The sequence below is a fragment of the Sebastes fasciatus genome, chromosome 16, assembly GCF_043250625.1.
Source record: "Sebastes fasciatus isolate fSebFas1 chromosome 16, fSebFas1.pri, whole genome shotgun sequence".
Taxonomy (NCBI): domain Eukaryota; kingdom Metazoa; phylum Chordata; class Actinopteri; order Perciformes; family Sebastidae; genus Sebastes; species Sebastes fasciatus.
This window is the reverse complement of record NC_133810.1, coordinates 3,031,921-3,045,410: the sequence shown is the minus strand read 5'-3', so window position 1 is coordinate 3,045,410 and position 13,490 is coordinate 3,031,921. Positions and strand designations below refer to the sequence as shown.

Below are 13,490 nucleotides of genomic sequence, written 5' to 3'. Positions count from 1 at the left end.
TCTCTCCATAGATGTTTTGCATCTCTTTGTAGTCGTTTTGTGTTTCTTCGTGGTCGTTTTGTGTTTCTTCGTGGTCGTTTTGTGTCTCTTTGTGGTCGTTTTGCATCTCTCCACAGACGTTTTGTGTCTCTTTGTGGTCATTTTGCATCTCTCCGTAGACATTTTGTGTCTCTTTGTGGTCATTTTGCATCTCTCCGTAGACATTTTGTGTCTCTTTGTGGTCGTTTTGCATCTCTCCACAGACGTTTTGTATCTCTTTGTGGTCGTTTTGCACCTCTCTGCAGACGTTTTGTGTGTCTTTGTGGTCGTTTTGCATCTTTTCATAGACGTTTTGTGTCTCTTTTAGGTCGTTTAGCATCTCTTTGTAGACGTTTTGTGTCTCTTTTTTAGTTGTTTTGTGTCTCTTTGAGGTTGTTTTTCATTTCTTTGAGGTCGTTTTGCATCTCTTCGTAGACATTTTGCATCTCTTTTTTCAGTCGTTTTGTCTCTTTTTGTTTTTTTGCATGTCTTTGTAGTAATTTTTTGTCTCTTTGTGGTCGTTTTGTGTCCCTTTTTGGTAGTTTTGCGTCTCTTTGCGACTTCCCAACATGAAATGTTAGCAGTAACTTACTCATTTCAGCTAATTCCAAATAAAGACACGTTTATGTTCAAGTGACAAAGCAAAGTAGGAAACAATGTTACGTTATAGAGAAACAAAGTCCACAGACGACTTCATGGATGCCGACTTTGACAATCACTGTTAGGTTCCTGTTTCCTACTGACAGTCAATGTTCTTTTAACCATGATACCAATGTTTCCCTAACCGTAACCAAGAGGTTATTTTAACACTATGATGTATCTCTAAGTCCTCTTTTTTGCCTCAACCTTATCAAACCATTCCCATGGTGGTGTAAGATATTTTCTTATTTTTGGAAGGCACTGACAGAGGATGCTGATCTGTCGACAGGCGGGATTTAACCATCAATAACGTTTTAATGTAAATGTTATGGAGCTGTAATGAGTAGTGCAGCGTAGAAAGAAGAACTGGAGTAATTCATTAGTTTGAACAAAAATAAGGAATAATGTGTCCTGTGCTTTAGTGTTTGTTTCAGTAACTCTCTCTTTCACTACATCACTGTGAATATTTTCTCTGCTTGTTGCTCTCTGAAGTGTGAAACTGATACTGCCCCCCCCCGAGGTCGGCGTTATAATCCTGCCTGAACAGCTGAGATTTAGAAGCCTCTGCGCTGTTTTTACTGCTCCGAGTTCTCACTGTGTTGAAAATATTGTCTGAAATGTGTCCTCTGATAGTCGCTGACGACGGTCTCGTCTCCTCCCCGTGTGTCTTTGTAGGGCGGCGTGAGGCCGAGGAGTCCCGCCGGGATCTGAGAGGGAAGAATTCGGCGTCCCAGCGGTGTAGACGGACCCCCAACTCCGGTCCTCCCGCAGCCCTGAAGGGGACCAGCGTTCTGACTCCACGTGGACGAACGTGTCCAACAGGGATTCACACATCACCTCCGGGGTTTTTTGGCGCTTCTGATTGGACGCCGCCACACGCCTTTGTTTCCTCCTTTTTTATTTATTTTTTCCTCTTGGAATTGAGGTTCTGCCTCAAAAAATAAGGTGATGATTGCAATTTTATTTTCCATCAGAAAAGATGGGAACGTTTTCAGCCGCCACCACTGAGAGGGTGGATTATTGAGAGGAGCAGCTTGGAGCTTTCTGGAGAATTGAAATGGATGTTTTGCTGCTTGTTGAAACACCTGTGAAGCTGCAGAGTTCATCTGTAATCTTGTGGAATAACTGTGTGTTCATCCTGGGATTCAGACACATTTCCATGTAAATGAGGAGCTGATTTCTAAAACATCTGGACGGATACAGAAGATTTACAAACAGAAAGAAAGATTCTAAGATTTCCGAGTTTGGACCAGTAACTTTGAAATATCTAGAGACTTTAACAAATTAATTTACCTATAATATTATCTAAAAAAAGCACAAGATTTCCTTTGATTCTTTGATTCTTTTAATGCATTTGGTTGTGGTGCTCGTGGTGCAGCACGTTGCTCATTTCCAGACACCTCATTTGGACAAAAATCATATTTTTTTACGCCCAGTTTCTGCCGTCACGCCTCAACATTGTAACATCCTGTGATTTACATCCATTAATCTCTAAACCAGGCGGAGAGAATCAGTTTTGGTGAGACTACTACGCTGTCTCCAAGCCGATTAACCTCTTCATTAACTTTTGGCATTTTGTGCACCTTCTTCTTCATTTAATAAGAATGCTAATATATAAGATTACACATTTTATTGAGGATGCTGCTTTTTATTGACAGCCCTTCATAAACACAAACAAGACTGGAACTGCACAACGTCTAATATTCAGAAAAGCTGCAGAATGTAACTGGATTTCCTCGACAACTATCTATGTGAGCTGTTTTTAAGTGACATTATTAACTTCGTCAGGCAATTCTAAGGATCTTGGATATGATTTTCTTGATCATTTCAACAAGAAAACAGAAGCCATTTTAATCTTGTTTCCATTTTGTGAAGCATTGAGTGAATTTTTGAAGGATGTCGTCACTTAAAATTGACTTAAATGCATCAGCACTCAAGTGAAGTGGCTGAACCGTCGTCGCCAGAGAAGCGAGCTCTGTTCGACTGCTGTTAACGACCTTTTATCGCCTGCTTTTATTGTAGTTCCCACCTTGGATTACGGCCCACAGGATAGCAATGTCAGCGTATTAATCTGCAATTAGAATTTTTCTTATTGACCCCCAGAGGGACGAGAAACTTTCCAAGTTTCACAACGTACAGAGGGCAACAGGACATCCTGCGCGTCTGAAATCACCTCTCCCGACTCGGGGAGGAACCCTCTGTCCGTTCCGTCACCGCTATGGTGATGTCGCAGGGCACCTACACCTTCCTGGCCTGTTTCGCCGGCTTCTGGTTGGTCTGGGCCCTCATTGTCATGCTCTGCTGCTTCTGCAGCTTCCTGCAGCGCAGGCTGAAGCGCCGCCACGATGAGCGGCTGAGGGAGCAGTGCCTGAGGACCGTAGAGATGGAGCCGCTCAGCTGTCACCCTACAGGATACCCGCCGCCTCTTCCTCCGCCGCCGCTTCCACCGCCACCTTTAACGCTGCCCAGGGAGCCACCGCAGTTCTGCCCTCCTCAGATCCTGTCGCCGCCTCTTCCTCTGCAGGTTCCTCATCCCATGCCCCAAGCGAACTGGATCAGCATGCCAGGTAACGGAGAGGGATTCTTATTGGTTGGCTATTTGTTTTCTTCTTCTATGCACACATGCTTTTTATGCTGGTGTTTGAATGTTTTTTTCAGTAGTTTTTAACCATTTTACTGTGAAATGAGCTTCAGTCGGTCTAGTTTTTGCGGTGCATCCCACACCATCGGCTCTAGTCTGCCCGTATCTGAGGCTTTTCTGTCGATTCAGCATGTTGAATCAGCGGCGGAGCTCGTTGGTAGAGATGCACAGATACCACTTTTTTCAGACCGAGTACAAGTACAAGTACTTAAATTTGGTTCTCGCCGATACCGAGTACCGCTACGAGTACTTCTCTGTGCCAAAAGAAGGCGCCAGGGGTCTGCGGCGATGTCTGCAACCCACTCGATGCATCCCTACTCGTCGGTAAGAGAAATCACTCTGATTGGCTGTTCAGCTTAAACCAATCAGTGCACGAGAAGAGAAATGGACGTGAGGAAAGCAAGCCAACGAGCAAAGTCTAGAGGAAAAACATTGAAGGCTCTCCTCATTTTTCATCTTCATCTCATCTGATCATTCCAAGACACGGATATTTTTCACAGCGACATGGTGAAAAAAGTCGGCAAATGCTGCTTTGTTTCATGTACGCATCGTAACTACGGCTTGTATATCCGCTGTCCTCGGTCTTCCGGTTTCCCGTTTTTGAATGACGAATACAGACTACCTCGACCTGCTGGTGTGGAGAGTTATTTCATCTCACGCAGGCGCAGAGCGTACGCGGTAGTTGGCCGTTAACTGTCGTTTTTTGCGGTGTGTTCAAGTGCAACCTTGTGGCCAAAACACAGGCGACGTGAGGCGACCCAACGGTCGTCTTGATGTCGGCTTGGTGTGTCTGGGCCTTAAAAGCAGAGCATCGGTGGGAGAAGGTGAGAACTTTTGTCAAATTCGGACTCCTGGAAGCAGTATTAAGGACTCGATACACACTAAAAAGATTAGTTTGTTTATTGTTTTTGCCGGCACCAGTGACATGAAAATGGATGATTGTAGGTTTGACGTGCTGCCGGTTTTAGAAGTGAAAATCAACAATATCTTTGCTGATTCAAATCGCTTTGTTTAAGTTCCAGCTGCCTTTGACTTCAAGATATCCGGCCCCAATAGTGTATGAAACAATCGCAGAGGAATGTTTTTCTTTCCTCATCTCTCTGAAGCTGTCTTTAAACTAAAATATGAAACACTGAGTCTATTATTCTCAACACTAAACTCACTGCAGGTCTTCTCTCTCTCTCTCTCTCTCAGAACATTAATATTTTCTCTACCGCTGAGTGTAAAATCACCGACAAATATCAAACCTGTCACATCTTATTCGCTCTTCATTAACAGACCAAATGCATATTTCATTCATAAGACTCACAATTTGTACAAAAATTACAACAAAGACTGAGAAATAATGAATAAATCCACAACATTCGTATGAGTAATAGATGCAGAGAGAAAAAGCAGAGGACGGGAGGAGGGTTTCAGTTTTTTCACTTGTGTCAGATTTTTTTAGACACTTCGCTTCCCAGCATCCACCTCCCTGCCTGCCGGGCAGCGTTCCCCCGCAGGGCGTCATGGTGACAGCTGCCGCTGAGGCGTGGGTGGTGACTGTGGAGGCCCAGCGGCGACGGAGCGAGCAACAAACACGGACGGGCTAAACTAAGAGAGAGGAACAGAAAGACAAGAAGAAAGAGACAATCGGAGGGAGAGTGTAGGAGCACAGCTGGGCGAGAGAGGGAACAGATTCCCAGGTCTCCATCTTAGAGGATATGTTTCTCCCCATACTGTATGTGGAAAGAGTTACTGATCACTGCAATCATTCCTCCGTGAAGCGTTCCCTTCCTATCAGAACCATGACACTCTAAGTACCCCCCAAGCGTCAGTTTTGTACGTGTCAGGGAGAGTGTGTCAATATATGCTTGTTACATGCATAGTGTCTTTTCAAAATAAACTTCCGTCTTCATAGGAAGTTTAGGTTTAAGCCTAGGTAACACCAGGAACGTCAGGAGCGCGTGGCGGCTGCGTGATTCATACGTCGGGTGTTCACACCAGCTGCGTTACAAATGCGTGTCTGCTGCGTTTTCTGCTGCTGCTGTCAGCCCTCTCTTTCTACACAGAGTTTTCCTTTTAATGGCCATTTCATTTCATTATAAATATCATTTGTATTTATTTTAGACAGAGAAAGATTAAGAAACGTGTGGTAATTTGTAAATAATAGTAATCATCCACCATTAAAACTCTGTACCATATTCATTCATGGCGCTCTCCAAGTCACTGCATGTTCTACAACAATGTCCGGCACATATTTCAGAATAAAAGCCTCGTGTTAACAAATTAAGGAATTCTGTTCACAGAAGAAAACGCTTGAGGGCTTTTATTTTGAAATGAAAGCAGGAAGTGTTGATTTAAACCCCATACTTTATCAATTCATGGAGCGCTCCAAGTCACTGCATGTTCCACAGCACTGACTTCTCATATTTCAGAATAAAAGCCTTGTGTTAACAAATGAAGGAATTCTGTCCATAGAAAAAATGCTTGAGGGCTTTTATTTTGAAATGAAAGCAGGAAGTGTTGATTTAAAAATCTCCTTTCATCCAGGAGACTGCTGTTTGTGTCCCATGTTAAGAACGTCAAGTCACATTTCCACTGTACAAACATTGTAGTCTAAGCCCAACCATGTAGTTCTTTACTTAACCTAACTATAGTGGTTTTGTTGCATTGTTATGTTGTTACGTTACTATTTGAACGCAAACCTTGATCTTTTTTCTAACCTCAACCAAGTCGTTTTGTTGCCTAAACCTAACCAATCGCTTCACAACATCGTGGCATCGTGCGTTTCTGCAAGTGTGATACGAGGCTGATATGAATCGTATTTATGAAATCCGAATCTGTGGTTGCAGAAACGCACAATGCCTACAGTTTTTCTGCCGACTGGGTTGAAATCCTACGAGCTCTAATAGCCGTTAGAGCATTAACAGCAGATTTGTTATTTGCATAGCGTTTCATCAATTTAAGATTGCACAAAGATTTAATGATGCTGTTGTCTCTAACATAACAACCTGAAATTATTTTACAGAGGAAAAACAATAAATCAAAAAGCGACGAAGAGAAGAATTAGAAAGCAATGAAGGAGGACCAACACCAGCAAGAGGAAAAGAGAGATTATTAGAGGAGTAAAGGGAAAGCTGGAGTGAGTAAAAGGAGCGCCAGCTGCTGTCAGAGATGGTTAATGAGCGCAGACAGACAGTAACGGATAAAAACAAAAGGTTGCTGGAGTCTCGGTCACAAAGCAGACTGATGAAGAGGTTTAGTATCCAGGCAGCAGCAGAGCTAAAAGAGAAGCAGGTGCCGACCGGCTGAGCTCAACAGAGGACGGAGAGAGAGCTGTCTCGCTCGTAATATAGCAGAGGGGAGAGATGGACGTGGAGATGGTGAGACTGGGATCAGAATCACATCACTTTATTTCACTTCTACTCCAGTTACACTTCTTCCGATAGCTGTGCCGTATCAGAAAGTGTAAACGCAACCAAGAAGCATTAGAGATTGACCACTAAATCTCACTAATCTAGTTCGTTTAAACCTCAGTTGCAAGATTATTCAGTGCACCTCGCGAAAACGAATGCAGTCTAATACAACAATCCAGCAATAAATCAGAACTTCATGAAGGCTGTAATGTAACGTTTTTGTTGAGACCGTTTTATCAGCCCGTTTGCAAGAAAAGGCGAATGAATGACACGGTAATGCACAAGGCATTTAGCGTGCAATAAGAGCGCCTTTCTTTCTGTCGGCATGTCATGTGTGCACCATGCAGTTCATGCTGCTTTTTGCAGATGATGTGGTCCTGTTGGCATTATCGGTCTGTGACCTCCAGCACTCACTGGATCGGTTCGCAGGCTGGGATGAGGATCAGTACCTCTAAATCTGAGGCCGTGGTTCTCAGCAGGAAACCGAAAGATTGCCTACTCCGGGTAGAGAATGAGTCCTTACCTCCAAGTGAAGGAGTTCAAGTACCTCGGGGTCTTGTTTCGCATACTGACGCTTTTGTCAGACCCCTTGGCGTCAAAATTCATGGTCGCAGCGGTTCAACATTGTAAATAAACTGTACACACACTGTCTGCTACACCTACGTTCACAGCTATAACGCTACCGACAAACCCACACTCACCGCCAACACACACACGGTCTGTTGGACTCTCGCAAAAGTTACGTAGCACAAAAACACACTCCGTTTGTCGGACAATCGCTATCGTGAATCTGGGCAGACACACAGCTGACAACCTGCTAAACTAAACTAAATGTGCGGTGGAGACTTTTACTGGGAAAGTGGTTGCATGTCCGCGACACTACACGCAGCATCGTAGCTGCTAAGTTAACGCTCCCGGACGGTGAACTGGAGACTTCGTTGTCTGTTGTGCTCCTGCAGCTGGCGCACCGCTGCATGCGAGACACTAATCTTGTCGGTTAACGGTTAATAATCGGTTCATGAGGGTCGGTTATCGGTTAAGAATTTCCTTCAAAATTAGCATCCCTAATTACAACATTTGCAAAGTTACAATGAAACTTAACGTTGTGAACATCAGCGGTCTCCTGGATGAAAAGCCCTGTTGTAGAGAGTATACGTACAAATTGATGAAAATTAGATAAAACTGGAGATTAGACGAAGAAGGAGGGATGAGACGAGGAGAGAAAAGACAAAAGAATAAGACTTTTGAGATAGATTTTGGCACCTAAACTGAATAAATAATGTTTGTAGTGTACATTCAACCACTCATACTAATGTTTCTGTGTAATCCTGTAACTCACTATGACCAATGTGATCACCGTGTGGTTTATACAGTAGCTCCTGTATCACACTACACATAGTTTCCCCTCACTCAGCCAGCTGCTCTCTGACGGTGGAAACATCAGTCCCGTGTGTTTCTATACTGACGTGTATTTAAAGCGCTGCTGGCAGCTGCTCGTATTGTTGACAGCAGAGAGAGAGATGGACAACAATGACAGTCTGATCCTGTAGGAGTGATGGATTCTGGCCAGGTACACACTCACACATACATTTGCATCTATAAATAAATCCAGCTCCATGGCAACAGTTCAACAAACAGCTGTTGATTTACACCACCGTGCTGTTTGTTGTAAACACGTTGGAGCTGTGGATTGCTTTTTGATGGTGTAATTGTGTCAGGGACACTGGAAGTCAGGATCATTTATATCTAATAGTTATTCATATTTTACACCACAATAGACTGCTAACTTCAACGTATCGTGTGCCAAAGACGAATCAAAGTCAAGCATGCAAACTGCAAGAAGATGATGAGGACAAAAGATGTGGCCTATGACCAGTTCATCATTCAGTAGTTTATTATGATGCAGGGCAGTGAGGACATTTCATACAGGAGACAAGCCGTCACTCTGTCACTGTTGCTGTTAGCAGAGACTCCAGTCTGCAGTGTAGTTCATACACTTCACTGATAAACCTGAGAGTTATACACATGGGCGGATTATGAGACAATGAGCCACTGGGCACAGACATGCAAAAGGCCTCGCCACCTTTTCTACATATAGGAGCAAGACGCAGTGCGTTCTCTTTGTAGTCTTTATGCACCTTTCCATGGTTTTGTGTCTCTTTTTGGTTGTTTTGTGTCTCTTTGTGGCTGTTTTGCGTCTCTTTGTAGTTGTTTTGTGTGTATTTTTTGGTCATTTTGTGTCTCTTTGTGGTTGTTTTGCGTCTCTTTGTGGTCATTTTGTGTCTCTTTGTGGTTGTTTTGCTTCTCTTTGTGGTTGTTTTGTGTCTCTCTGGTTGTTTTGTGTCTTTCTGTGGTTGTTTTGCACTCCCTGTAGTCATTTTGCATCTCTTTGTGGTTGTTTTGTGTCTCTTTGTGGTTGTTTTGTGTCTCTTTGTGGTCGTTTGTGTCTCTTTGTGGTTGTTTTGCGTCTATTTGTGGTTGCTTTGTGTCTCTTTGTAGTTGTTTTGTTTCTCTAAAAGGCCTGCATCTGGTTGTACACGTCCGCAGAATTTAACGCTACACATCCGCACGATGCAATAAGCACATGATCAGTAGGGGCAGTGTTTATTTAGGGGCCTTAAATACCATCTACAACGACGTGATTGAGCCCCCTCTAAAAGTCACATCTTGAAAAAGACAAACTCTTTGACATTTTTTTATTTATTTTTTTTATTAATGCCAATCAAACTCATGCTGCTTGAACGGGCTATTTAAATAAATTGGAAGTGATTACATCCGGCAATACTAAATGTTATTTCCTCTCTCAGGAATAATTATGTCTAGAGGACTGGAAGAGTTTTCTTTTCTTGTTTTTCTCACAAGTTCTGTTCCTTTCTGTGATCATTTTATTTTAGTTTTCAGGTTGAGAAAGTGGAAGACGCCCTGCAGGGAAAGTAATATCTTTTTTCCCCTTCATTTCCCCACCAGCTAGCTGGAACATCTCAAAAAACACTTTCACTATTTTACAGAGAAACTGTTGTTATTCCTACAGCATCAAGAAATTAGTTCAGTTGTTAGTCATTTTAAAAAAATAAACCTTTGATTCTTCATTGGACAAAAAAAAGTCATATTCTGGGGTGCAAACTTTCTTTTTTTTCCAAATAACCTCTGCAAGAAATGCACAAGACGAGCGACTGTTAAAGCAGAGAGCTTGTGCAACATTTGGACAAATATTGATCAGGATTCTGGGCAGATTTATCAGCCTGGAAACAGAAACTGCCTTCAGTTGTTCCAAAAAAAAAATGCTCCAAGACTGAAGTTTGTTGCCCCGAGGCCCAAAATATTTCCTTTATACTGACAATACATTGAAATATAGACTTCACCGTCTTACGTAATGCACACGGGCTTTCTGTCAGGTCACAGGTATTTTAGAGATGTTGCAGGAGTGAACTTTTGTTTTGCACCGTAGATACTTTTTCCTTTAAAATCTTATTTTTGTGCTTGTATTTCTCTCGAGTAAAGCTTTAATGTCATCCAGAAGAAAATGTCAAACTAATCTGTGTCAGGTAACAAGACGCATCGATAAAATGCCACAAATCTACAACCAAACTGCACCTGAGAGTTTAACAATTTAGCGTTTTGTTTTCTGTTGTTTCAACCACATGATGGGAGATTGTATCTGACATAAATAAAAGAAAACATCCTTTTCTTTATGTCAGCTGTATAGCAGCTGAAACGCCCGCAGCACAACGTGATGATTCATGTCTCAACGTGACAAAAGAAAAACCTGAAGGTGTTTCTGCTCAATAAACTGAACTTGTATCCAGGTTTCTGCATCAGTCTGAACATTTCACTGCTGAGTTTTTATAATTGGTTGCTAATAGAAACAGAGTTTAGCGCTGCTCAGTGTTCGGAGTCCTTCAGTGTAAAATCAGCAACAGGTGTTGAATGGTCCAATTACTGGAGAACAAGTAGGAATCTGTTAACGGCTGGTGTTCAAAATACTGCAGAAAATATCTCGTCAAGGCTTTTATTTGAGTTGTGCGGTGCTCGTATTGTACAACACAGTGCAGATAAACATTCTGATGAATCATCAGTGCCAAGAAACCCAACAGACTTCTTCCCAAACTTCACAGAAATTCACCAAAATTAAATTATTTTCAAATTAGAATTTTCAGTCTCAATGATTAGAGGTCCGCGGGTAGATATTACATTTATATAAAACTAATTTGCAACACAAAGACAAGAGCCACAGACTCTGAACAACAACCCACATTAAGTTTCCTACTTATCTAACTTACAAACATGAACACACGTCTTGTCCTGAACCTTAGCTTATTGAACGAGCCACAAACGTACTTGCAAATGGTTTTCATTTTTTTTGGTTGTGTTACGAACGTGCCATGGAGGAAGGGAGGAAGGGTTATTTTAAAGATTGGAGGGGCAGATATACATCTACGTGGATAAAAAAAAGAATACCATGTTTGTATACTTATGTTAAAATGATACCAGTATGTATCGTATACCAGATGTATTCTATAAAACCAATCTAATAAACCTTCAGTATTGAAAAATATCAATTTTATACTATAAACCCATAAACTAAGCTTAATAACTAAACGGAAACATTTTGACTGAAATGAATAAAACAGACACGAAAACACTGTTCATTTTGGGAAACATGGTCTGTATAGTGAAAAAGAGATTATGTATGTTGTTGCACAATGTGCTGCATTGCAGATCCTCCACTAGAAATGATGCTTCAGTCTTCAGCGAGAGGCAGAAAGATGGTAAACAAGTGTTGCCTGAATGAGAGCGAGTGATGAAGGGAGATAATGTGAGAGAGAGAGAAACAAATGTGCTGTGATGGTTTTCTGTTCCCACAGCTGAACACGCTGATCACGTGTATCACAGTGGGACGCCGTTTATTACACCCGTTTGGGTTGTGACCTGCAGATGAACACGTTGTTTATGTATTGCTTCGGCGTTATGCAGCCCACACGCTCATTAGTGTCTCTTGTTGCCGTGTTTAGACTCTGGGAAAGTTGAATTTTTTAAGATGCAGTTTGACTCGTTGATGCATGTTGTGATTAATCTCCTCTTTTTTTTCCAGACACAGACATATTCGGGAAGCCGCCCTGCTACGAGGAGGCCGTTCTGATGGAGGACCCTCCTCCGCCCTACAGCGAGGTCTTGGCCGACCCGCGGGGGGGCACCTACTTGAAGCCCGCCCCGCTCCGAGCCGCGCTACCACCGCCGCTGCCTCCGCCTCTCAGGGAACACCAGGATCCGCCTCCGGTGTTCACGTCCGAGACCAGCAAGCCTCCCGTGTTCCCCGAGCGGGGCTACTCCTCCCTGATACGCCTGCCTTCGTCCCAGCGCTGGGACTCGCTGGGTCACCTCCTGTCCAACATGGACCTGAACCACAACAACCTCACCCCGCCGGGGGCCCGCTCCATCCAGGCTGCCCCCGCCGCGATGGCCACCATGCCCCGGCGGGAGCCAAGGACTCACCATGACGGACTTGGTCTCCGAGGTGGAATACAAGGACTCCAAGGAAGCATGCAAGGACTCCAAGGAAGCATACAAGGACTCCAAGGAGGCATACAAGGACTTCGTGGAGGGATACAAGGACTCCAAGGTGGGTACCAAGGAGGTTTCCAGGGTCTTCAGGGCGTGCATGGACTGAGGGGACTCGAGCCCAGCTGTGGCCTGCCGACAGCCTTCCCTCTGCTGGGTCGTAGCACCGCCGTCTAGACCTGGATGCTTACTGGAGGAGTCTAACTAACCAACACGTTGGTCCATCTCTGAGGAGCCTTCAAGCAGGAGGTCTATAAAGACAGACTTCCTGTCTATATGCCTCCTTCGCTGCTCCGTGTTAACAGCGCTAGTAGTAGAGATTTCATTCCCTGAAAGAGGGTCAAAGTGCAGCGAAACGGCGTTAAAAGGAGTTAAATCCCGGTGCAGCTCTGTGGGCGAAAGGGGTGCCACTTTACTCTGCTGGGATCGTGGCTTTTTCAGCTCTGTGTGCGAGCAAAAGAGGAAATTACTCACCGTTTCACACCAGTGTTGTTGAGAGTTACAGTTTAACAGAAGCATCCTGGTGTCATATTGAAGCTAATTGAGTCGGGGTGAGAGAAAAGGACCCGGTAACGAGGTAAAAAAGGACGAGCTGTTTCTCATCCAGACTCCCTTCATTTTAATTTTTCGTGTCGCCCTCTCGTTCCGTTCATCCCTCCTCTCGTCTCGCTCTGTGCCTGAGCAACCTATTGTACCAGTCTGCCGTTGCCATGGCTCCCGGGAACTGTCTGTTGCCCACGACGACCTCTCCTCTTTTATCTGCTCTGATTTTTTTGAAGACTCTGCTCACAGCTTGTCTCATCTCAAGGGGCTGCGAGTCTTAAAAGAAACACGTGGTGACCCTTTTGTTTGTGACATTAGAGCCGAAACAAAAGGTAAGAGCCACCACAAGCGAACCAAGTAGAGTACTTGGATTGCATTTTGTAACATGCTGCTTCGTTGTTTTCAATGTCTTTACTACAAACTCTGGAAGTCTGGGCGCTATCGGTGGTCTCAGGACGGCGTCAGCTGGGTGAAAAAAAACATTTTTCATGTATAAATTTACTAAGATTCTTTTAAGCTTTGTGACAAATGCCTTTTTTCTCTTGTGAAATAAAAACATCTTCACCTGCTAGGCTTCTTCCAATAATTGATGGAGTTAATGAAAGCCAAACTGGTTACTGCAGTATAAGATTAAATATTGGATCCCTCCCTCTGGAGCATCTTGAAATCAAAATTAAAGCCATTAATTTTCA

At 43.5% G+C, this 13,490-nt stretch overlaps 1 protein-coding gene across 1 annotated transcript; it reads left to right on the top strand.

The window, feature by feature from the left end:
* The first annotated feature begins 2,548 nt into the window (after window positions 1-2,548).
* On the top strand, window positions 2,549-13,490 carry prr7 (proline rich 7 (synaptic)). Its single transcript, XM_074611284.1, has 2 exons — window positions 2,549-3,224; window positions 11,789-13,490. The coding sequence occupies exons 1-2, from the start codon at window positions 2,876-2,878 to the stop codon at window positions 12,430-12,432; spliced, it is 993 nt and encodes a 330-aa protein (XP_074467385.1). The 5' UTR covers window positions 2,549-2,875; the 3' UTR covers window positions 12,433-13,490.

What these genes read in the sequence shown, in the direction of transcription:
- prr7 (XM_074611284.1), top strand. Translation starts at nt 2,876, where the DNA reads ATGGTGATGTCGCAGGGCACCTACACCTTCCTGGCCTGTTTCGCCGGC. An exon ending in GAACTGGATCAGCATGCCAG is followed by an intron (nt 3,225 to 11,788) that starts GTAACGGAGAGG and finishes TTTTTTTTCCAG; the next exon opens with ACACAGACATATTCGGGAAG.